Consider the following 23,384-nt stretch of genomic DNA (forward strand, 5'->3'; position numbering starts at 1 on the left):
CAATTTTTTTCTTTTAAAGGTTGCAGTTACGAGTAAATTCATAAAAGCACAGCGCATGGTTTGCTTTTTGCTTCTGCTATGTGTCAACAAATATAAGAACTTTTAAGTTTATGAGTCATAAATCATATTTTTTTCTAAAATTTAATTGATTAAAAATGTCTTTCGATAAGCCGAAAGCTCAATGTTTGGTAGTGGATTCCGGAGCATTTATTAAGAACGCACCCCTTCATGTAAATATAATTCGCATGTTTTTAAGAGAATATTAATTAAACTTTGACATAAGTGATCAATTGTTGTTATTCCTATAAAACTTGAGAATCAAAAATGGTATAAGTATTTGAAAGATTTTTTATGTTTGAAATAATCATCACATGAATGGGTAAGCTTTTATATCTATTGCTTTAGAAGTGCTACTATCTCAAGTACATTTAGTTCTACTGTGAACACGAGTATTACTTCCGTAGACTAATTAGGGGCTAATTTTCGTTGTCTTAGTTGTAAGGGGCCTTCAAGACATAGGAGCCCTGAAGAGGATCCAAGAATTGCACGCATGAGAAAATGCTTTACTTACTTCATTTCATCTTTGAGAAGAAATAGTATGTTATGTTTTTGCAGGTTATGTGAGTCTTTCTTTAAAATGTATACTTTTGCTCTGGGCGTTAATTACTGTGAGAGTCTCTAGTACTTCTGCCCTTGGGGCCACAAAGCTACAAGATGCAATTGCTAGTTTCTTCATTTTATTTATTTATTTTTTTCCCCTGAACAACATTAGGAATACATATGAACAGAGCTAGATAATGTAGACTCACGCCGTGCGTGGATACATCCGCTGACGTGCAGATACATTCGCATGGAGTTGCACGTTGTCCGATAATCGTAAAAGTTCTTAAATAAAAGAAAAAGATTAGATCAATTTGAAACGAATAAAAAGTAAAGGTAGTGTCTTTACTTCTAATTCGTTTTGAATTGATATTGATGTTATTTATTTAGATTGTAAAAATTATCACAAGTTGTATATAGTACACCCGCACGTTCGCTGTGTGTATACATTCGCTGCGTGGACGGGCTTCTGGCGATAATCGTTTGAATTCTTACTGCTTATTTCTAATTTGTTTTAAACTGATATTTTTTAATTAATTTGTAAAAGTTATAAATAGATAGTATACACGCAAGCGCGTAAGGTGGATGCATTCGCTGCTGTGCGGATACATTCGCTGTGGGCACGCACATCTCGCGATAATCGTTAAAATTCTTACTTTTCACTTTTAATTTGTTTTAAACTGATATTATTTAATTAATTTGTAAACATTATTAACAGATAGTATGTACGCAAGCGCGTAAGGCGAATATATTCGCCGCTGTGCGGATCCATTCGTTGCGAGCACACGCATCTCGCAACAACCATTCAGGTTCTCCTTCTTTACTTCTAATTTATTTTAAAATAATATTGCTAATATAAAACGTAGTAAGCAAAGCTAGATAATATAGACTGCTAAAAGAAGCTTAGTTTTAAATTATTGAAATTTAGCTTAGGTCTTTGCATCCATAGGCTCACATAATCGGCAAGAAAATTAGTTCCTTGTAACCTCAAAGCATATACCTGCAAGTATTTATTTCTTATGATTAAAAATGTTTTTTTTTTTTTTTTTTTTTTTGAATCCAGACACTCCCCCCCCCCCCTTTTCCCTCTCCTTTTTTTTTTTTTTTTTTGGTACGTGATAGACAATGATTAGCTTGCAGATACTTTTGAGGTGCGTCTGCAGATACTTTAAATTTTTATCTGACTATGCATATGAACTTCACTAATATTATAATATATTTACTTTGCTGTGTGTAATATAAATAATTGTTATTGTCTGATTATCTTCTTATAGGAATATGGTGAAAAAAATTACACTGTAGAAGGTGCTATTAAAGAAATAAAAGATAAAGCTACAAGGCAGCGCTTGCAATTTCTGCCATACAAATTAGAAGTTAAAGAACCTTCTCCAGATGCTCTTAAATATGGTGAGTTTTTATTAGGATTATCTGTGAAAAAAGAAAAAATATTTGAACACATATATGTTCATACTAATGTCCCATAATAACTCTATTGTAAATGCATGTTAAATCAATATCGATGTATATGTTCAGATTGTTTTAAAATTCTTCACATACTGTTGAACCCGAGAGAGATTGCTGGGTGACCGAGTTACGCCAATCAGTTTCATCTAAAATTTTCTATAAATCATCATTTTCTATCTTTTCATAATCTGAAAGTTTTTCTGCATGCAAGTATTCAGAGTGCAAAAAGAGGGAATGAGAATGCATAACTACCCTGCTTAGAATGAGAAATTTTGAGGCATTGACAGTCCCATGGGGAGAGTGAGTTACCACATTAACACGTGAATTCTAAGAAATGATTGCTGCACACGCAGAAAGAAAAGAAAAGCAAAAATAACACCTCACCTACCAAGGGGACTGTTAAATAGGAGGATACTGAAAAGGTGCTTGACTACAGATAAATATTTACCCTCAACAGGTGTTTGGATTAGAATGGGGTGACTGTGTAGCCTGTTCGATCTCTCTCGGGCTAAGCATACTGACGCAGATACTCCCTGTCACATATTTCTATTCCTTGAATTGCACTTTCGAAAATGTGACAAAGAAAAAAAAATCCGAGTTAAAAAATAGGCTTTTTGATCCTTTAAACATGATCTGTTTGTTATTGGGAATATTGCAGCCAGAACAGGTAGTTTGTTTTTCCTGCACTGCCACTGCAGTGGCAAAGAAGCAGTTTTTGCAGAATTGAATTGATTTTGAATTTAAATACAATGCTCTTAACGATAAAATTGGTGGCCCAGTTGGCTACCGCAATAACAGAAACTTTTCTAACAATCTGCCACACTGTTTTGGGCAGTAGAAAATAAGCTGCTGCATAATATATATATATATACTCACACACGCACACACATATATATGTGTGTGTGTGTTTAACTTTCATATTACCTTATCAACATTTTATGAAACATTTCTGTTTTAACTTAACATATGAATTTGAAAAAATATTAAAACAAAAGTACAACATATATTTTTGTTTAAAATTTAATATTTTATGGAAATCATATATGTTTTCAGTAAAATTAAATAAGACTGTTGGTTAAATTCACAAACATTAGCCTGTTACTGCTGTTAAGTAACAATTTTCTTATGATACATGTGACAAATTATCTAGTTTACATGTGTGATGTAAGTAGATGCAGCGCAATTGATGGCACTTTCTTAGCTAATCTTTCTCTCTTTGAGATCATTATATTTCAAACATAAAATTCAGGGTCTGCGCTAAGCATTCACCACCTTGCCGAATATGATAAAATCTTAATTTCGGCAAGAAAAACACTGATTTGGCTAAAGTTTTAGCGAATGGAAAATTCTCGGAAAATTTCCTGTGGGAAAAGATATATGTATCATTGTAGGAAAAATGTTAATAAAAATTTGTAGAATTTAAATTTTTTGTCTAAGACTTTCAAAAATTGGCTAATTTACTGGGTAACAATTTAAAATCCTTAAAATTGATGATGATATATTATTATTTTTAAAAGCCTTCACTTCATTGAAATCCTGAAATTTTAAACAAGCCCCCCCCCCCCCCACCCTCCATTCACTTTCTTAGAAATTAAATATTGAATATCCCTACCACTCCCCCCTTGGACTTGGATAATCACAGAGAACTCTAGCATGATGTCATTTACATGTATTATATGTAAAAAATAACTTTTGCTTTGTAGTGACTGAATTCTCCAAAAAAACTGGTGACTTTGCAAGCCTGTCAGCTACAGATCTTCAAATAATTGCACTAACTTACCAACTGGAGAAAGAATTGTGTGGCACAGATCATCTAAATAAGGAACCTACTTGCAAAGTGAGCATTTAATCTGTTCACTATAACTAATGATGTCAGTAACATTTTCTTCGTGTATTAAAAGGGGGGAGGGGGTCGATTTAATATATTCTATGTTCCCTTTGAAAAAACGTGCTTGTAAATTCTGGAGAGTCTGTCCAGGATTTTTCACAGGGTCCATTTTTTGTGAAAAATCAATTAATTTTGTGAAAAATCAAATAATTTTGCAAAAAAAAATTATTTTGTAAAATCGAAAGTTTAGCATCTTGAGATGGTGGAAACTGCATCATTGACACTTAAAGTTGAGTGTTTTCCCTCTTTTCTGTTGAGAATATCATTCTTGAGTGTTTTTCTAGCATTCGGGCAGAGGGGGGAGGCATCGCTTACTGGAAGATGAGCACTCCTCAAGTCATTTATAAAATTCATCTACCATTCTACATCAGTTAAATTATACTAGATACTCTTTGTGATTTTTACAAAAATATATATATTATTTGTTTACCTCTTAACAAAGTGTACTAAACATCGAAAATTCGAAAAATCCGATTCCCTAGCAGATGTAAAGAAATCGCAGTCTTGAAAGTCAAGGCATCAGAAGTAGAAAAACAGCTTGTAAAAGAAATATTTTTGATAAAATTATTTTAGAATTGCATTTTAGAGTCCTATGATAAACATATCATTAATATCTGGACACAGTTGAAGCAAAAAAAAAAACATCAATTCAGCATTTTAATTTTTGATTCATAAAAGAAAATAGAATTTCGCATTAAAAAACTTGAGAAAAATGTTGTTACAAAAATAAAGAGACTTTTCATTTATTTGCATCCTAATAAAGCTTAAGTTAGCTTGAAAAAAGAATAAAATATGATTCTCATTATGGTGAAGTTGTAGTAGAATTTTAAATGTAATTGTTAAAGGACTTAAATTTTTGCGTTGTGTGAAATATGTATGTATAACCCATTCGTATCACGATCCTCCCCAGTTTGTGCACGTGCATAGAAAAAGGTAATACATCCATGGTGACTTATCATCTGGGATTGGAGATATAAAAATGGTACCTGGAGAAATGAGGGCACAAATTGTAGATAAAAAGACGATTCATTTACTGTTACTTTGGGGACTTGACTGGCTGGTGCGGATGCCGGCGATCTCCTTCCATTAACTCCACATATATCCGGACTCCAGAAAAAAATGGACGATCACACAATGGAACGCTTCATATACATCACTTTGGGCATGGTTCAGTTCGTATGGCACAGTTCGGATCCCGGTGAGCAGCGGGCAGCCCTGCCCGATCCATTCCTAGAGGACATCTTTCTCATTCACGAAGCGCAGTTGAAGAGTCCATGCGAAATTCCACGCTCTCGGATCATTTTTATCACTATTCAGGACCGTAGTGGAGCGTTCAGGCGATTCTTACATGTCCGCCGGTCATCTGATGTAGAACTTATTTTATAGATGTTCCATTTTTATAAAAAAAGACGGGTGATGATAATTGTTGAAGAGAAAAAAGGAGACACGACGATACAGGCAACGGATGTGGCTCAACTGACTTTTCCCACGTGCGCCACAGCCGAGCTCAACTCTGTGTTGCCATACACATTTTTAAAACATTTCGACCGAAGTGCTTCTTCTGTCCGAGAGCAATAGAGGTCAGCGTTGCGTACATAGAGATCAAGGATAGTGGAGAAAGAGAGGAGATCCGTAAAATATATGTCGAGCTTCACGACACTCATATCGGATATTAAAAGATTGCATATTTCATAATGTAGGCATCTAAAGAAAAAAAGGTAAATAAAAGTGTTTATTTAAAGTTAATTATCCTTTTTAGCATCAAAAAATCAAACCCATATAACTTTCTCCCAAAATAACAGTTAAACATTGCACCCCCAGACGCTAAAAGGCAATAAGTTTGAAGTTGATAACTCTAACTGAAGCGATCACATTTTCCCACCCACCTCTATTATCATCTGCAGTTCTAAGTTCATTTTGCTGTATATTACTGTTTATTAAATCGTGAGCGGGGAGAAAATTGCTTACAACGCTTTTTAGAGAAGGTTGACGCTTTTTCAGAGAAGTTTTTTTACGCTTTTTCATAGAAGTTTATAACAACACCACTGCATAAAAAGCAAACAAGCAAAATTATAAACCAAACTGACTTTCAGCTGTTAATTTCTTTCAAAGAAACAAACAACAAGCATTATATTTATTTGGCCGCAGTAATTATTTGTCGCTTAAAAGAGTGCCTTTTTTTTTTTTTTTTTTTGCAAAATTAGCCCATTTTGTATAAGCTGATACCTCTAATTTAAGTTTAAAAAAAGATTCCAAAATTATTGTTTTTACGCATGGAAGTATACATTATTTTGATTTAAGATTTGCTGTTTCAATAAACAATTTGTGAAAGATCCGTTTTTGTTAATCAGAATTTTGTGAAGGGTTCATTTTGGTTGATTGGGATTTTGAGAAAGGTCCGTTTTGGTTGATTGGATTTTTGTGAAAGGTCCGTTAACAGACCCGAATTTCCTCTGGCCAGACCCCTGAATTGATAAAGTAAAAACATAATATTTTATAACAAATATGCAAAAGACAACTAGCAAAGTGTCTTTTAAAATATATTAAACCACCCCATTAGTTCTTTGTATGTCATAATAAATGCATTGGCAAGTAGATACAATTATTGTCAGTTTAAAATTTACCACTTTAGCTAAAAATTAAAAATTTCTATTGATAGTTCAGTAGTGACTTGTATTTTTTGAACAGCCACTGTTTATCTGAATCATTACTTTTAAAATCAGTTGGTGATGCATAAATATAAATTAATATTTGTTTATATTGTCATGTAGAAAAAAACATATGTTAAGTTCATATCATTTTTACATTGAAAATAATGTTCACAGAAAGAAATGACTCAGTTTACAAGATTAATTATAAATCAACTGTACAAACCAGGGAGGAAAATCTTCCGCGGATCCGCAATTTTCTGCTTTCTGTATTTTTTTTATTTCCCTGCCGCCTGCTGACTCACGTGTTCTTTCTAAGGTAGAAAGAAGAAAGGAACTTTGTTTCGTGTGTGGGGAGGAAAAAAGGCTTGAGAATCATATAGAAAGCATCAGTGTTTATGCATTTCAATATCCCATTGCATCCATAACACTCACTCATTTTTGTCTACTATGCCATCCTATCCCTTAAACCTTTATAACTTTGTGTAGACTATTATTTTCAACCCTTCTTGTATGTATTTTATTTTTGCTGAAGACTTGTACGCTCATTGTTTTGCCATGCCCATTTCATAGCCATTTTCCAGCGATCACGCAAATGCCCCCTCACCTCCCTTCTGCCCCGATCTTCCCATCGGGATTCCTGCTGAGGCACACGTTCTTTCTTGAGTAGAAAGAAGTAAGAAACTTTTTGCTGTTGGTGAAGAGGGTGAAATAGGAGTGGAGGGGGAAATGCTGGAGAGTGGTGGTGGGTGCTGCAGTCGTTAGACGTAGCTTTTGAAATTCGATTGCATCTGCTTATGTAACAATCTCTCATTTTTATCTGCTGTGCCATTCTACTGCTGAGACATAAATACCTTTTTGTAGACTAACATTTTTAACCCTTCTTATACTTTATTTATTTATTTTTTATGATGACTGCTTATCTTATTCAATCCGAGTAAATTTAAGCCAACATCGTTCTTCAAATCTAGTTTTAATGCTTATCAGGCTTACCAAAGATATAGCTCTTGAAGATCTTAATAAATTCAAATTTATTTTAATTATACTGTGCTATTTTAAGAATGACAGACATGTAAATATAGGAAATTAAAGATGCTTATATATTCTCAAATCATGACAGTGTTTAAAACTTTTTTATTAATTTAAAAATAATCATTTTTATGCTAGTGCTTAAAATTACCATCAAAGCTCAAAAAGTTTTAGATTGGGTTTAGTTTTTTAATGATTTTTATAGAATATACCCAGTTGCTCTACAAATTGTTTCTCCAAGGTTAGCTAATGATTCAGCTTGTTTTAAGTGTTTAATTATATGGAAGTTTTATAGCATTAGATGTCAGATTGTAAAGTTTTAATTTCACCTGATTTGTGGGCTATGGGAAATTGAAAGTGGAAATGGAATTGATATATCTGTTAAAATCTTAAATGCAAGCTTATTTTTTTTATTCATTTGTTAGCACTTCTACTAGTAACAAAAAAACAAAAAACATTTATCTATTAATATTTAAAAGACATTATAGTATCAATATAACTTCACATATAATGTAAAATATATATATATATATATATTCAAATTTTAAGTCTCACAATTTTTCCTCTTTTTTGACTTTGGGCTGATTTTAAACCCGGACAAACATGCTACATGGCCAATTGGGCACTTCATTTAATTTCAAAAAAGGGGTTGTTTAATGATCAGGTAGCAGTGCTGGATCCAGGATTTTTTTGGAGCTGGGCAAAAGCGTCAAACTGTGTGCAACCATGTTCTTTCAAGTTTTTACTTCGAGTTTCAAGCGAAAAATAAAGTGAATTTGGCGCCCAGAGCAAGGGACCCTGCTTGCTCACTCCAAGATCCAGCAGTGCCATGTTTTCAGGTCCTCGTTCTGTGTAACCAATCTTAAATGTGCCAAAAAGTGAAAGATAATATTACAACTTAACTCACACTTTTAGGAACCCCTTTTGCAGTGCAAAAAAATTGAGCTCGTGAATAAAAGATATCTGACAAAAAAGGCTGAACCCTTAAACAACGTATCTGCAGTTCTCTGCGAATTTTTAATATAGTGATATTTTCTTTCTTGAAGCACTTTCATTTCTCTGCATTTTAAATCAGAACTCTTATTATAAGGCCTAGAAAATAATTCCACCTATTTTTCCTTGGTTTCTATTTAATGTACAGTAAGCTCTCATTAATCTGCACCCCATTAAATTGGACTTCTCTAATTCCGGGTACCCATTTAGATGTTACTGTATAAATAAGAGGAGAATTTGCACAATTTTTTGTAGGTATAAGTAAATAAAATTTGAGAAGAAGAACCAGCTGTAGGAGAAGAAGACAAAAGAGGGCAGAATGCGTTACAGTACTATACTGAATCTCAACAGCAGCTGCCCATAAAATAAATCTTCAACTTTTATTATTGCTTGGAAAAATTTTAATGAATACGGAGAGTGGGCCAGAGTTTTGAAACTGAAAATTTTCACACCACCCTACATGAATTTGGAGAAACTAATGTGACACTGGAAGACATAGAGTTGTGGTTAAATGCAGATGAAGATGATCCAGTCTGTCATAATATGACAGAGAAAGAGATAGTTGACAAAGTGACCGCATCAGAAAGCTCTGAAGAGGGTGAAGCAACTCAAAACCAAAGTTTATTGAGATTAAAGGCCACTTAGATTTTGCAATTAGAAACGGTGAAAACAACAGTAGCAAAGTTAAACCTGGAAATTATGAACATTTGACTCATCTCCATTAATTAATGGTTCAAGTAGTTACCACTAAAGTAAGACAATAAGAGATTAGTATTTTAACTACTATTTAACCTTTTACCCAACTATAGTCATTTCCAATTAGTAATCAAATCATTTTGTATAAGCATTGAATTTCCATGAAAATACAATACATTTAGAGATTTTTAAAAACAATTTTTTCAATTTATAGAAATCAGAAAAAAGCTCCTGTATGTTTTTCTATGCCAGCTTGTGCCATTCATTTTGAAAAAGGGTTAAAAATTTTGTCTAAAATAAAAAATTAAAATAATTTTTGTCTAAAAAAAAGAAGCTGGCACAAATTATCGTAACTGTAAATTGATTGTATTATAATATGTATTTTAAAAAAAATGATTGATGTCAAAGCTTTGATGATTTATTTTTTTATTAATTTACTATCAATTTTCAGATAACAGGCAAGCCCAGTTTTGTTGATAGTCAGTTAATCGGATTTTACACCCCAAAGCAGGTAAATAATGTAAACATTTTCTTTCACTGTATACTTCCTTTTGTTTTTAAATGCAAAAATGTCTTGAGAGTGCTAGTTTCATGCTCTGTTAACATAACATTCAAAATGAATTGTAGGTTATACATTTGGTCATAAACTACATAATGTACTAAAAATATTTGCAATATTCAAATTGTTTGATGATCAGTTTTAGAATCTTTATTTTGAGTCGGTAAAGAATTTGATGGCTTTTTGTTATTACTTCTGTTGAAGTTAAAATAAGAAAAGCATTTACATACCATCAGCAGATTGCTGTTAAAGTTGAGGGCGACTCCTTCCTGGTGGTTTTCATAATTTCTTAACATGCTGAAAAATGTGAGGTTCCTGAAAAATTTGTTGAACCATCAAATTAGACTTTTAAAGCTACAAATTCCCACTCCACATCCTAAGTTGAAGCAGAATGCTAGCATGTAACGAGCAGCTCAGTTATCGCATCCAGGAACTGCAGTTTTGTCCTTGTTTTGGGCTTGTCAGTCTGGATTGTGTGTAAAAAAGCTAAAGAAAAAAACCCTCAAAAAGAAAGTAAGTCGTGGAGAAAATGAATCTTCAAAACTCACCTTCTGTGTGAGATTTTTTACCTTCTGCTTTATTGTGGCTATTCCAGACTAATGAGCCCAAAACAAGGACAAAACGCATTGTCTGGGTGCTGTGACTTAGCTGTTTGGTATATGCTTGCATCAGAGTTGACATTTCATAGTTGAAATTCAAAAAAAAAAAATGTTTAGGACATTTGATTTAAGAGGAGATAAGATAAATGCAAACCATAAATTAATTTTTTTCTTTAAAAAATATTCTAAATCCATGCATTTATTCAATCAGTTCCTCCCTACTTTTCTAGTCTGCTTATAATCTGAGAAAATTAATCAACTGTTTACTAATATCAAAGAAGTTCTAGATAAAAAAAAAATACCATTTTTATCATTAGCATTATTTTTCAAATGTAAATTGAGTAAAACTGGTAAAGTAAATAAAGAGTTGGGAGGGACCACAAAATATTTTTGAATAATATTATGGTAGATTAGTCTAATCATTTACTCAGTCATAAGTCTTTTTACTCAAAATTGGAGCTTTTTCTGTTTTCAAATGATAGATTAATGAGTATAACATTTTGCATATACTTTTACGAAGCTATTCAATAATTATTTCACACACTCATATTATAAAATATTTTATGTTGCCTGCCATAAACTTTTATGTAAAAAAAATTTTCTTCTCATACTTATTACATGTTTCTTTTTCCATGTGTTAGGAATCAAGTGATGATACCGATGATGTATCAGATCATGAAATCATAGACATAGAGTCTCAGCTTGAAAATATCGCAGAAAATTCTGATGCAAAACAGCAAAATAATATTACTGATTCTATTTCTGAACATGCAAATAATAAAATTCAGAATGAAGAGAACAATTCAACAGATGAGTCTGAAGAAGGTTGGATTACACCTAGTAATATTAATGAAGTTCAGAAGAAAATGTCCTCACTTATTATTGACCAAGCATCTTCTGTGACTGTTGCATGTATAAGTACAGACTTTTCTGTTCAGGTATTGAGATTTAATGATCTGTAGTTTATTTTGTTCTTAAGTTGTATTTTAAAAAGTTGAAATTTGTCTCATTTTGAATGGTTTAAGAACTTATTCTGTTTATTCGCATATAAGTCGCGTTTGTTTTGTAGCAGAAAAAAAACCTTTTGCAACTGTCACCTTACTTTCACTGGATAGTTACTCTAATAGTATTTCTGCCCTTGGTTTTACAATCTGATACCAAGGAAGAGGGAAAGTTGAAAAAATAGATTTGCTGCATTTAAAATCAAAAGTCTTGGCTACTACTCAAGGTGGATAAAAAGACAAGCCATGCTTCTATTCAGTAGCTTCCCAATAATATTTTGGGAAAAAGTTTTTAATAAGCAAATCTGATGATGTGATGATTTCTCCAAGAACTACATAGCTTCAGTAGCTATTGAACACATCTATTAACAAATTATTTAAAGATAACTTGAAGCAAAAAAAAAAAAAAAAAAAGATTTCATAGTGAACAGGAAAAAAAAAACTTTCAAGTAGTCTATCCCTAGACCTATTAATTTTGTAATTATTTGTTTGAGAATCATTTTGCGTTTGTCATGTTAAAAGTTTCTCAATTAATGCTCCAGTGAAATATCTTTCAAATGGTGTTACCATAAAGGGCAAAGATGCCCCCCCCCCTCCCTTTATTTAACATCTATATATATATAAAACGCTTATCCGTGGCGCAAAACGAGCCTTTATTTCTTTATCTCCATTGGCAACGATCCGCTTTGTTTACGATCATTGTTTACAAGTGCAGCAGACTCGCTTCTAGCGTTAGATGTCTAGCGTTAGAATTTTGATTTTTGAATGAGTGTTTTCAATCATTTGAATATAATTTACAAAGAAAAGAGCAGTGTGCTTGGGAGTCTTTAGATGAAAGATTTAAACGCTGATCAGTAAGCAATGCTGCCAATAGGATTAGGCGCGCAAATGCATGCCGTGAACCGCGAATTGCAAATCGAATGAGTTCTGTAAGTGTTTTCAAACATATTTCCGGTATAATCATGCACTGGAGAAAAGAGTTGAAATAAGAGTGATAGTAATAAAACTGGAGGAAAATATTATTTTATTTAAAAAAAGAATGCTAATAATAACACTGATACTTATCCTCGAATACCACTTATTTTATCCGATAGTAACGTGCCTTTTAAATTCAAACATGAACAATTTCCTGTTAGATTAGCCTTCCTAATGACTATAAGTAACGCACAGGGTCAAACTTTTGATACAATTTTTTTTAGATTTGACAAAACCACTTTTACAAGCCGTTTTAATACTTTTGATGCCTTCACTTTGAGGATTGCAATCTCTTTGCATCCGCTATGGGAATCTGATTTTTCGCATTTTCGATGTTTAGTACGCTTAGTTAAGAAGTAAACTAATAAAATATTTTTTTATTTTTGTAAAAATCACGGAATTTATAAGTTTTAAACGAAACTCTGTGCTCTTAAACAGTGTCTTGGGTTAAAAATTTAAATGCTGAACCCCTGACTGAATTTTTTTTTTCTTACAGTTGTATTAAATACTATTCAAATAACATTTCTAGTATAATTTAACATGATGTAGAATGGTAGATAAATATTGATACTTGAGGGGTGCCCATCTCCCAGTGAGCGATGCCTCTCCCCCCCCCCCCCTAAATACTAGAAAAGCACTAAAGAATGATATTCTCAACAGAAAAGAGGGAAAACACTCAACTTTAAGTGTCAATGATGCAGTTTCCACCATCTCAAGAGTCTAAACTTTCGTTTTTGCAAAAAAAAAAATTTTTTTTGCAAAATTGTTTGATTTTTCACAAAAGTATTTGATTTTTCACAAAATTATTTGATTTTTCACAAAAAACGGACCTTTTGAAAAATCCTGGACAGCCCTGTACACATATTTTGACACTGAACATAGTATAGTTAATGACCATGAAATGTTTTTAAGTGTGTTAACATTGTAGGGTTTTTTCACTGCAATTTCTTTTGCATTCAGTAAATGTACGAAACAAAGATTACATTATGTTTGTAATTTTAGTACAAAAATGTTCCCTTGCATACTTCTCTCAAAAGATAATGGAATTGCAAACTTTTGCTTTATAGTAATCCAATGCACGATTTGCATGTCAAAGTAATTGTCCCCTTTTAAATGTATGAAAATCATAAGTATTATGATATTCATATTAAAAAGAAAAACTACCTTTTTTTTAAATACAGATAAAGCAATATCTGGTAACCGGTGAGCGAGCGTAGCGAGCTCAGATCGCGAAGCGATCTGAAGGAACTGCGTAAGCAGTTCCGGGGGTTGGCGAGCGTCAGCAAGCAGGGGGCGATAGCCCCCTAGTCTTAGATAATTTCTTATACTGCTCATAGTTTTAGAGCAATCCTAGTAAACTCGAACTTTAGTCTGTGCAAAGTAGAAGATAAGAAAAATTGTTAATTCTTTAAAGTGTAGATATTAAAAGAACTAAATTTATAAGTGAAAATTATAGAGCTGCATTTATTACAGAGCAAATGAGGTATGGGAACAATTTAGTTGTAATATTGTGTAAAAAATATTTGTTTAACAAACTAGTTACATTCATTTTTGGAAAGACTTATGTTAGTAAAAGTAACAATTTTTTAATTAGTTTTAGCATTTTTGTAGTATGAGAAACAATATTTTTGTATTAATTACAACATTTTTGAAGCGAGATAACATGCACTTGATAGCATGATTTTAAAATTGTCTGCTAAAGATACCATGCAGAAAGTAATGTATACCTGTGTACTAAAAGGTTAAGTTTACAGTTTTTATTTCTGATTTTCTTCGATTTCAGTTCCAATGTGTACTAAAATTTTTAATCTGTATCTGTCGTCTTAGCTAGGATGAACCCAGCCTTTTAATTCGAAGGGGGTCATAAGTGCAGTATTTGGGTACAAAAAAGGTGTCTGGGACAATTTTTTCTGAAAAGATAACTTTCAAAACACAAGTCGTGAAATATTTTAATTATGTATGTATGTATATTTATAGTTTTATCTTTCTTTTTCAAACTCTGAAAAATACTATTTCCTTTTGAACAGAATGTTTTGCTTCAGATTGGACTTCAGGTTCTATCAGTGGATGGTATGCTTATAAAACAAACTAGAGTTTTTATATTACGCTGTTATGCATGTTACAAGTAAGTTGTTTTATTCATATTGTTAAGTTATACTAGGTTTATTTATTGTTTTATCTTTTCTAAGTTTTTCAGGATGGAAAATATGTAACAGTGAGAAAATTGTGAGCTCTAATTAAATCCCAGACTTTTGTCAGACAAAACATTTTCCATCCTAGCTGGACAACAAGCTCAAAACCAAGAGACAATGTATTTCTGTTTGATAGAATATTCCGAGGATTTTTTTTTTTTTTTTTTTTTTTGTGCTTAATTCTGAATATTTTTAAAAATATTAAGTTTATAGCTGCTTTTCTGCCAGTATAAATGAATCTGAAGTCTCTGCTAATCAGTGTTGTTTGGTTTAAACCAAGTGTTTTTTTTTTTTTTTTTTTTCAAAAATGCTTTTTTAGAAAAATTTCATTGTTTTCTCCCAAATATTTTCATAAGTTTTACACATTATTGCAAAGAGTAAAATCTAATTAATACAAAATAACTAGCAAAGCTTCAAAGATAAATAACAGATTTAATACATTTTAGAAACTTATATTTTTTAAGGTAATGCAAGTTTGCTATATAGTTTTTTTTTTTTTTCTTTCTTTTTTTTAAAGGTATGCAACTTTCCTATTAGGTACATAAATATACAAGGCAGACCAACTAAGTTTGTCTGAAATTACATGGAGGAAAAAGCCAAGTAGCTCTTTTATAATTTTTTAATTATGATTATTTTTCAATATTTTGCATTTCAAAATAGTTCAAAAAGCATATTTCGACCAAAACTTCATGTGCTACCTAATTTGCTAGATTACTTAAGATTTATTGAAATAGATTATGTACCATATTGAAGCGATGCATAGTGTAAAAATATCTTAACACTACACGACACAATAGAAAATGTTTTGTCTGACAGAAGTCTGGGATTTAATTAGAGTTACAATTTTCTCACTGTTACATATTTAAATCACAATTAAAGAGAAAAAAAAATAAAGAAGTCCAAAAACACTTAGAGTAAGCATAAAATTGCGTTTATACCTGCACTCTTTTCGCATCCAAGATAGATGATGCAGTCAGAGCAAGAAAAGAAAATGTATAAAATTAGGAAAACAGAAAATATACATGTAACTCTGCTCTTATATATAAAACAAAAAATAATGCCAAATTTTCACCTTTCAAAGACTTTTTTGATCTTAATATAATAAAAGAAGTGTAATGTATGAATGATGGAAAATTATCAGTGAACATTAATTTTTATGAGTCTTCTTTATTAAAGTATGTCAAAAGATCTTTTTTTCATTTAAGTTTGTACTGAAGTTTTTAATTAAAATGTTTTTTTTTAAATCTTTGATTTAAAAAAAAAAAGTATTCTTAAATGCATTAAACCAGGAGAAATATTGTCTACAATGGGAAAAAATAATGATTTTCTTAAAACCTACTTGTCCTGTTTCTATAATTGTCGTTACTGATACATTAGGTAAATAAATTACACGATTTGTAACTTTTTTTTTAAAACTTTAAACAAAATATGCATTGATCTTTTGATTTTTAAATTTGTATAATGTACATCAGACTTATGATTCTTTTGTAAATATTGCAAAATATTTTCCATGTTTAAGAATGCATGAATTTAATTTTACTTTCATTTTTTTATTTATAGTAGATAGCTATGATTATGAGGACATTAATTTGCAAGAATTTATTCTTGGCTATTTGTAATTAATAATATCTGAACTATCACAGTAAATTATTTCTTTGATTACTTATACCAAGACCCATTTATTTATTGTATATTTTAGAGATTTTTAAACAATATTCTCCTATAGAAATCTCTAAATATGAGGAAATTAAATTACAAGATTTTACTCTTAATTATTTAATTAATTACAAAGGAATTAGGTGCAAATATGAATATTAAACATTCCTTAACAATTAATTCATAAAATCTTCATGATTTTCCTAACATAAAATGTTCTTTCAAATAGTTATAAAAACCAAATAAACCCAGTTTAACCCAAAAAAAATCCTGGTTTAAACCAAAAAAAGGGATTTTTGGTTTTTTTCCAAAAAAAAAAAAATTGTACCAACCCTGGTGCTAATCCCCACTGCACTAAAAGGCAAAAATGAGACATTTAGTTGTTGTAGACTTAATTGTTTTCAGTCATTACATGATAATATCTTGTAGCATTTAAATGTGTATTTGCTTTTGAAATTTATTGATTAATGCATTTTATTAATTAAATGTTCAAGTTCTAAGATTAAATTGTTTAGCGTAATATTGTTGTTATTAGAAGAAGTAATTTTGTGCTATTTTACTATGTTTTTATTCAAAGTAAAGGGGAGAATTATAGAGTATTTCCCATTGCTAGTTTGACCTAGATTTCAAAAATGTTCAAAAACTCTTCCTTTGTGGAAAGTTTTTTTTTAAATATATTTTTTTATGGTCATTATTTGTTAAGCTATTGTTAATATTGTTAATAGTATTTTTTGTGAAAAGTATATTTTTGTGTCTCATTGTTTTTTCCCTCTTTAACACTACAAATATTATGATAAAACGATTTTGTCCAAATTGTGGCAGTAAAACTTTGATTATTATTTGTTTTTATTATTATTTGTTTGTTGAGTTATTTATTGTTAATAGTATTTTTGTAAAAAGTATATTTTTGTGTCTAATTGTTTTTTTCGCTCTTTAGAACTACAAATATTATGACGAAACAATTTTGTCCAAATTGTGGCAATAAAACTTTGAAGAGAGTAGCTGTGACAATCAATGAAGATGGAACAAAAAATGTGCACATTAACTTCAGAAAACCCATAAATTTAAGAGGAACAAAGGTAATTTTGTTTTTGTTGTATTGCATTATTAAATTGCTTTTGAAAGTTATAAAAAAAAGTTGTAATAAATTGAATAGATTTTAAGAAAATACTTTGATCCAACAGTGCATAATGCGCAGTGGTTTGCCAATAATAGTGATGCTTATGAATATGTAATTGATATTTATTAGATGAGGTACATAAAAATGTGATACATATCTAGAGAATGCAATTCATTATATTCCTGAGGAACTGACTTGATCATCTTGTTTTGTCTATTATGGTACACTTCAAAAGCTTTTGATCTTTTATCCTTCTTTGTTAAAATATATACAGTGGTTGCCAAAAAAAAAAAGAATACAAGAGTTGAAAAAAACTATCTGCTTAAGAGCAATTTAAATATTAAACCATTGACTTGTTCAAACCTCATAGTTCTATATTTCTCACATTTTAAGTTTATATTTGGCAGATATTCTACTATATTTCCTATAAGTTTTTACTCTATTTCTTATACTTTTCACATCTACTGTTAGCCATTATTCAAAACTGCAAAAAATCATGCCTCTACAAAACATCCTCAGAGTATATATTCGAAGGAGAACATATATTCTATTCCCCATGGAAGACTAGATGGTGCCCCATGGAACACTAGATGGTGTTTCATGGTGGGAAATGATAGCTACAAAGTTTATTTTTTTAACATAAGTTAAAATACAGCATGTAAATAATGGCCAAATAAGGCAAATCCATCATTATTCACACATATCATGCTAAAAGATGCATTATGAAAAAAAAAAGAAAAACAGACTAAGTTTATTATTTGTTCTGCTGATTGGAAAACATCAGCAACTATTATGATTTTGGCTACTGCCTCTAAAAGTATTGCACAAATGCAGAGGATAAAGTGATATGTAGTAAGATCTTATGGATCCTAAAAGGGATAAGGTTGTCGAAGGCAGTCAAACTCCACTGTAGCGAATACCGGAATGTAACGACCTTTGGGTTGCAGCAAACCTTTAAAATGGTCCCAACAGAATCCCTATGTTAATATCTTTTCAAATGGTTGTAACGATCCCCAAACGCTAAAGATCGGGCTATATCGATGCATATATTTCTAATATTTAGTTTCTCACAGCCTTTTTCTGACTTAATTCCTTACTAATTTTTCCATAGACAAACATCATCTTCTAAAATAGTTACCCCTTTTTCTCCAGAACACACTAGACTAGTCCAAACCACTTTCCTCACACATTGTTCCTCTGGTAATATTATGAACTTCACACTGTCCATGATTGAATTAGGCTAGCAAAACGCTTTTTCTGTAGGGGATTAAATTAAATTTGTTCTGATATTTAGCTTGCAAGCAGCCTAATTCTCAATTTGCAAGTAATTTTTCCTTTCTAAATTTACTGTAGCCACTATCTGGCACAATCGTTATTTTAAAGCAGCTGTCACAGTATTGAGCAAATTCTTTATCACATAAACTTGATAAACATGTTGTAGATTTGTTTACAATAGTTGACAGAAAAATCAATGAAAAGTACATAAAATCAGAAAGCTTGTAACAAAAAATAACATCGTTCTTCCCATGGTTAATTTTAATGGGTAAATTTTAAAAAAGAATTTTTACAGTTTGTTAATTATAGAGTTCAAAAATTGATACTAATATTTTGCTTCATTTATCCTAATTACTAATACAAGTATTACACAATAAAAGTATTGTGTAATATAAGACATTCTAGAAGTATCTAAGCAAATTTGTATTTAAAAAAAAATCTGATGTAGCAAACCCTTGGCTATAGCAAGGTTCGACGGTATAAGCTTATTAATTTCAATATTTAAAACATTGAAAAGTGTGGTTGGTTTTATCTAAATAGAAACAGATAAGTCTTAACTTGTACTGTATTGGTCATTCTGTGGGAAGGGGGTGGGGGACAGTTGTATCGTTTTAAAAACTTTTGTTCTTCACAAAAAAATCTGACAGAAAAAGAAGTCTTTTGCTGTCATCATCTTTGTTTGTGCAAAGGTTTTTGGCAAACTTGGTAAAATTTGCCCTTTTGTAACTTTCAATACAACAACTTAATTTTACTCTTTGTTGCCACAATGTTAGCAGTCAATACCATAGCTTCTTTTTATTTGCTTTACAGTATTCTTTACCGACACCAAAAGGAGGAAAGCATGCTGTTAATCCCATCCTTTGTGAAGACCAGCCTATTCCCCACAACAGGCCAACTAAGATGGCAACTCAAAAAATAGATGTCTTGAGTCCAGATTATGAAGCCCGATCTTCTCCATTTGCTGTGAATGATGTTTACAGTCGTGCAGCTAGTTTAGGCATTAGATCTAATAAAAGTAGGCATCACAGAAGAAATCCAAATGAATGGTCTAAACGGACTGGCAATTAAAGTTAATGTAAATAAATATTTGTTGTCTGTTTCAACTGAATTTCGTTAAAGTTTAATTTTTCTAACATTTAGTTATAATAAATATACCGTTAGCTAATATTTCAAAAAGATATTTGTCCTCGGATGCACTCATAAGAAATCCTTTAATTGGCACAACGGTGATAATCCTTGTTGACAACATAAAGTCATTGTTTGAAAGCAGTAGTGGTTTTTCTTACCCTCTACTACGTACCTCAACTTTCATACCTAATCAGTTCCAAACTTTTTATGGAATTTGTAAGGTATGAAAGCTAGTGCATTCAATTATTTTGTATAAATATATCTAGACGTAGAGGTTTCATGAAGTAAAGTAATAAGAGCTCTGACAAGTCTGCAGATTCCCTGTATGAATACAAATCACTCTGTAGGTAACAAAGATAACACAGGGGAAGTCATTTTGATGCCCGGGTATTTGGAACTGATTTTGTATGAATTTGGTGCCCTGAGTTCAAATATGACTACTATAACAACTGTGCCATTTATCTTCGGGTATTATGCAGAAACATTTACACGTTAAACCCGATAACAAACAAGTAACAAATAAATATTTATTTCATATATCAGAATTCTTCGCAAAAAAATTAGGTACGACGAGTATTTACATTTGGTTGGCGACAAAACAAACATTTTATGCCAAGATTTATGGCAAACCTATTATTTCGTTAAGTAATGCTTTTTTAATTACTACATCTAAAGTTTCACTATGTGGACCAGTTTTTTGTTTAATAAAGGAAAAAGAAGGCATTCTATAACATATTCTATCCAAATGGGTAAGGTATTCACAAAAAAACAGAAGTACTTACAATGCAAAGTTGCGAATGCTTCGTCGGAATCCAATTTTCACGCCGGCAGTTTATTATCCATTTCTTTCTTCTATCTTCATTTGTAGGGAACAAAAACATTCGAATTTTGTTCTTGGAGTGATTGCTGCAATTTATTGCTGCACAACCGCCCATTTTCCTTCATTTAAACGTACAAATCGGCAAGAGTTCAGTAGCAGATGACCCAAGCGAGCGTAGCCGTTGGCATGAAAATGGCTGACGGGTCAGCTCCTAGTTATAGGAGCCTTAATGCGGTCCAACGTGCCCCACCCGTGGGACACGTTGGTCCACTTTACGAGGTTCCGTTAAAAAAATAATATAAAAAAAGCTGATCAATTCAGCACTTCCAAAAAAATCTGTGGTGTTGAGAAGTGTTTAGTGAAACTTATTGTTGAAAATCAAACTAATCATTAAATTTTTTGATGAGTTTAAGGCTCAAAAGTAATTCAGATTTTTTTCCTAACTTTTGGTAATCTTTGAAAAGGAAGAGTTTGAGAATCTTCCCCTGAAAGCTAAACGCAATTTCAGGTCATCTTTGGAGACTTTTACAGGTAAGGAGTGGTTTTAAGGATCTTCCTCCGAAACTTTTTAAAATTAAAATCTTAAAAGCACAATTTCAGACTATTTTTGGTAGCAACCTTAGTGAAAAAGGGGTTGGTTCAGGGACCCTCCTCCAAAAATGTTTTGAATTCCGTAAAACGCCTAAATAAATGCGCGAACTAAGACTTATTTTCCGCTTTCTCAAGACAACTTCTTTTCTTGAGTAAGGGATGCGGATCACGTATTGACTGTTCCCAAGCGGTAATTCTGTAGACATGCTAATTCTTTCGTGAACACTAGATGGCACTACTATTTTATTGTTTATTTCATGAAATAAAACTTATATTTTTGTTAAGAAATTCAGTTTAGCTTTGTTTTTAGTGTGTGAGAAGAAGATATTAAAAGTAATCAATCAGTGCACCTATTGACGTGTAATTAACCAATTAATTAAGAAATAAAATACCTTAAAAATTCATAGCTAATATAATTACTATCTTTTTTTCAAATTAAAAAATAAAAATCTTAATGTAGAAATTCAAGAGAAAATGATCTATGATACCTTATCATGTGTCGATATGACGGTGTATAACATATATTTAATGCTCAAAAGTTTACTTTTCATGTTAAAAATTACATTGGCTCTTTTTTTTTATAATAGGGCATTTAACATAAAATGAAAATGATTATTTTTTTTGAAAAAAAATTCTGTTCTGTTTCATTCAAATAATCATGCTGGGTCATTCCATGCGAAATCAGCAAAATTCGCTAAAAAGTGGTGGCCGCATGGTAACAGATTTTTATGAAATTTGGTATACAGGTTCGTTTTATGCCTGTATAAAAATATCTAAAATATTTTTGCTTAAAATTTTTTATTTAAATAGTTACATGCGATTGAAAATTGGTCAAATTGAACAGCATTCTCATAATTGCTAAATGTTACACTTTTGAAGGCTTGTATCTTGTTAACTATTAAATGAAAACATAAAAGTTATATGTTTTTGCAATCTATGGAGTAGGGTAATCAATCTGATATCAGTAAAATTTTCAAAGTTATTATAGTTAACTTTTAACCGAGTCTCAAAAATTGAAAATATTTCAATTTTCTCATAATTAAGCATTTTATTTTTTAATCTCAATCTTTAAGGAATGCATTAGCTTTGATGAAATTAATACCCAATACTGTGCTAAGTATCATAAAAGAAATACCTTACTTTTGAAGTTGTATTTTAACTCATTTGTCTTCAAAATCAGTTTTAAACTTAGTGACATTTTGTAAAATGATGATTTTCCCCTTCACGTACACACAAAAATTCAAATGAGGGAAAATTCAGACAACTTTAAAATTTTTCAAGAATATAGAGCTGTGTTTCTACTATTTGCTTGAAGAAACTCGAAATTGGTTTTTGATTTCCAAACGTAAAATAAAATTCAGAGAAATAGCATTTTCTTTCTGTTTTATGGGTTAATCCATACAGGTTCGACGGATGGTTGCGCTCGACCATTTTTAATTTTTTTGAAATTCATATCCCTAAAAGCTGCATATGAAAGAAGTTTAAAACCTCTTTTATTTTTTCTCTCAACTTTGATTTTTTGGAGGTCATCAAAAGTGATTTTCGTAGTCAAAAATGGGACTTTTAGACCTTTGCATTTTGGCCAAAATCTATTTGAATTACATTTATGACAGGTAATTTAATGCTTTGATGTTAAAGTGCATAAGTTGATAGTCTTACATCCTGAGTTACGTAGCTGTACGTTATAATTAAAAAAATGGCAACAGGTTAGTTCAAGACCAAATGTAAAAATTTTACTCATTTCAAAGGGGGATAACTCACGTAGGGGACGGAAACACAAAATGAAATACGGCAAAAACTAATCACTGGAACCATGCTAAATAGAGTATGTAACTGTTGCTGTGTGTTTGTGTACCCTTTATAGATTACAGCCCCTCAAAATTCGGAAAAATGACATTTTTAGACTTTTATAAACCAAAAGAGGATTGAATTAAAAATAAAATTTCCTGGCCAATTGAATATTCCATTCAAGTATTATACATGTTATACATATTGTTTTTTTTATTTGGTTTGTAAAAAAGATACAGGTCTTTGAAATTAATCAATTTCGCTAGTCAATTCACACACTAAAACAGAAATAAAAAGTGTAAAAACTTCATGGCACCTTCTTAAAGTACGTATATTGTGCCCTATATAATACATTATACTGA

The 23,384-nt window shown here is 31.2% G+C and overlaps 2 protein-coding genes across 3 annotated transcripts in view; one reads left to right on the forward strand and one right to left on the reverse strand.

Annotated features, from left to right (window-relative positions):
- Positions 1 to 10,221, reverse strand: part of LOC129217215 (unconventional prefoldin RPB5 interactor 1-like) — a 49,847-nt gene extending 39,626 nt beyond the window's left edge. The window contains exon 1 of one of the 2 annotated variants that reach the window (XM_054851486.1): positions 10,108 to 10,221. In XM_054851486.1, coding sequence (XP_054707461.1) covers positions 10,108 to 10,173 — 66 coding nt within the window. In that variant the 5' untranslated portion in view covers positions 10,174 to 10,221. The remainder of the gene's footprint in view (positions 1 to 10,107) is intronic. The other variant, XM_054851487.1, reaches the window with a different exon arrangement.
- Positions 39 to 19,798, forward strand: LOC129217216 (RNA-binding protein NOB1-like). The gene is made up of 8 exons (XM_054851489.1): positions 39 to 230; positions 1,875 to 2,007; positions 3,768 to 3,901; positions 9,770 to 9,829; positions 11,118 to 11,414; positions 14,480 to 14,577; positions 17,238 to 17,379; positions 19,506 to 19,798. Exons 1-8 carry the CDS (start codon positions 156 to 158, stop codon positions 19,761 to 19,763), a joined length of 1,197 nt encoding a protein of 398 aa, XP_054707464.1. The 5' UTR covers positions 39 to 155; the 3' UTR covers positions 19,764 to 19,798.
- Positions 19,799 to 23,384: the final 3,586 nt, after the last annotated feature.

Source organism: Uloborus diversus, chromosome 2, assembly GCF_026930045.1.
Source record: "Uloborus diversus isolate 005 chromosome 2, Udiv.v.3.1, whole genome shotgun sequence".
Lineage (NCBI taxonomy): Eukaryota > Metazoa > Arthropoda > Arachnida > Araneae > Uloboridae > Uloborus > Uloborus diversus.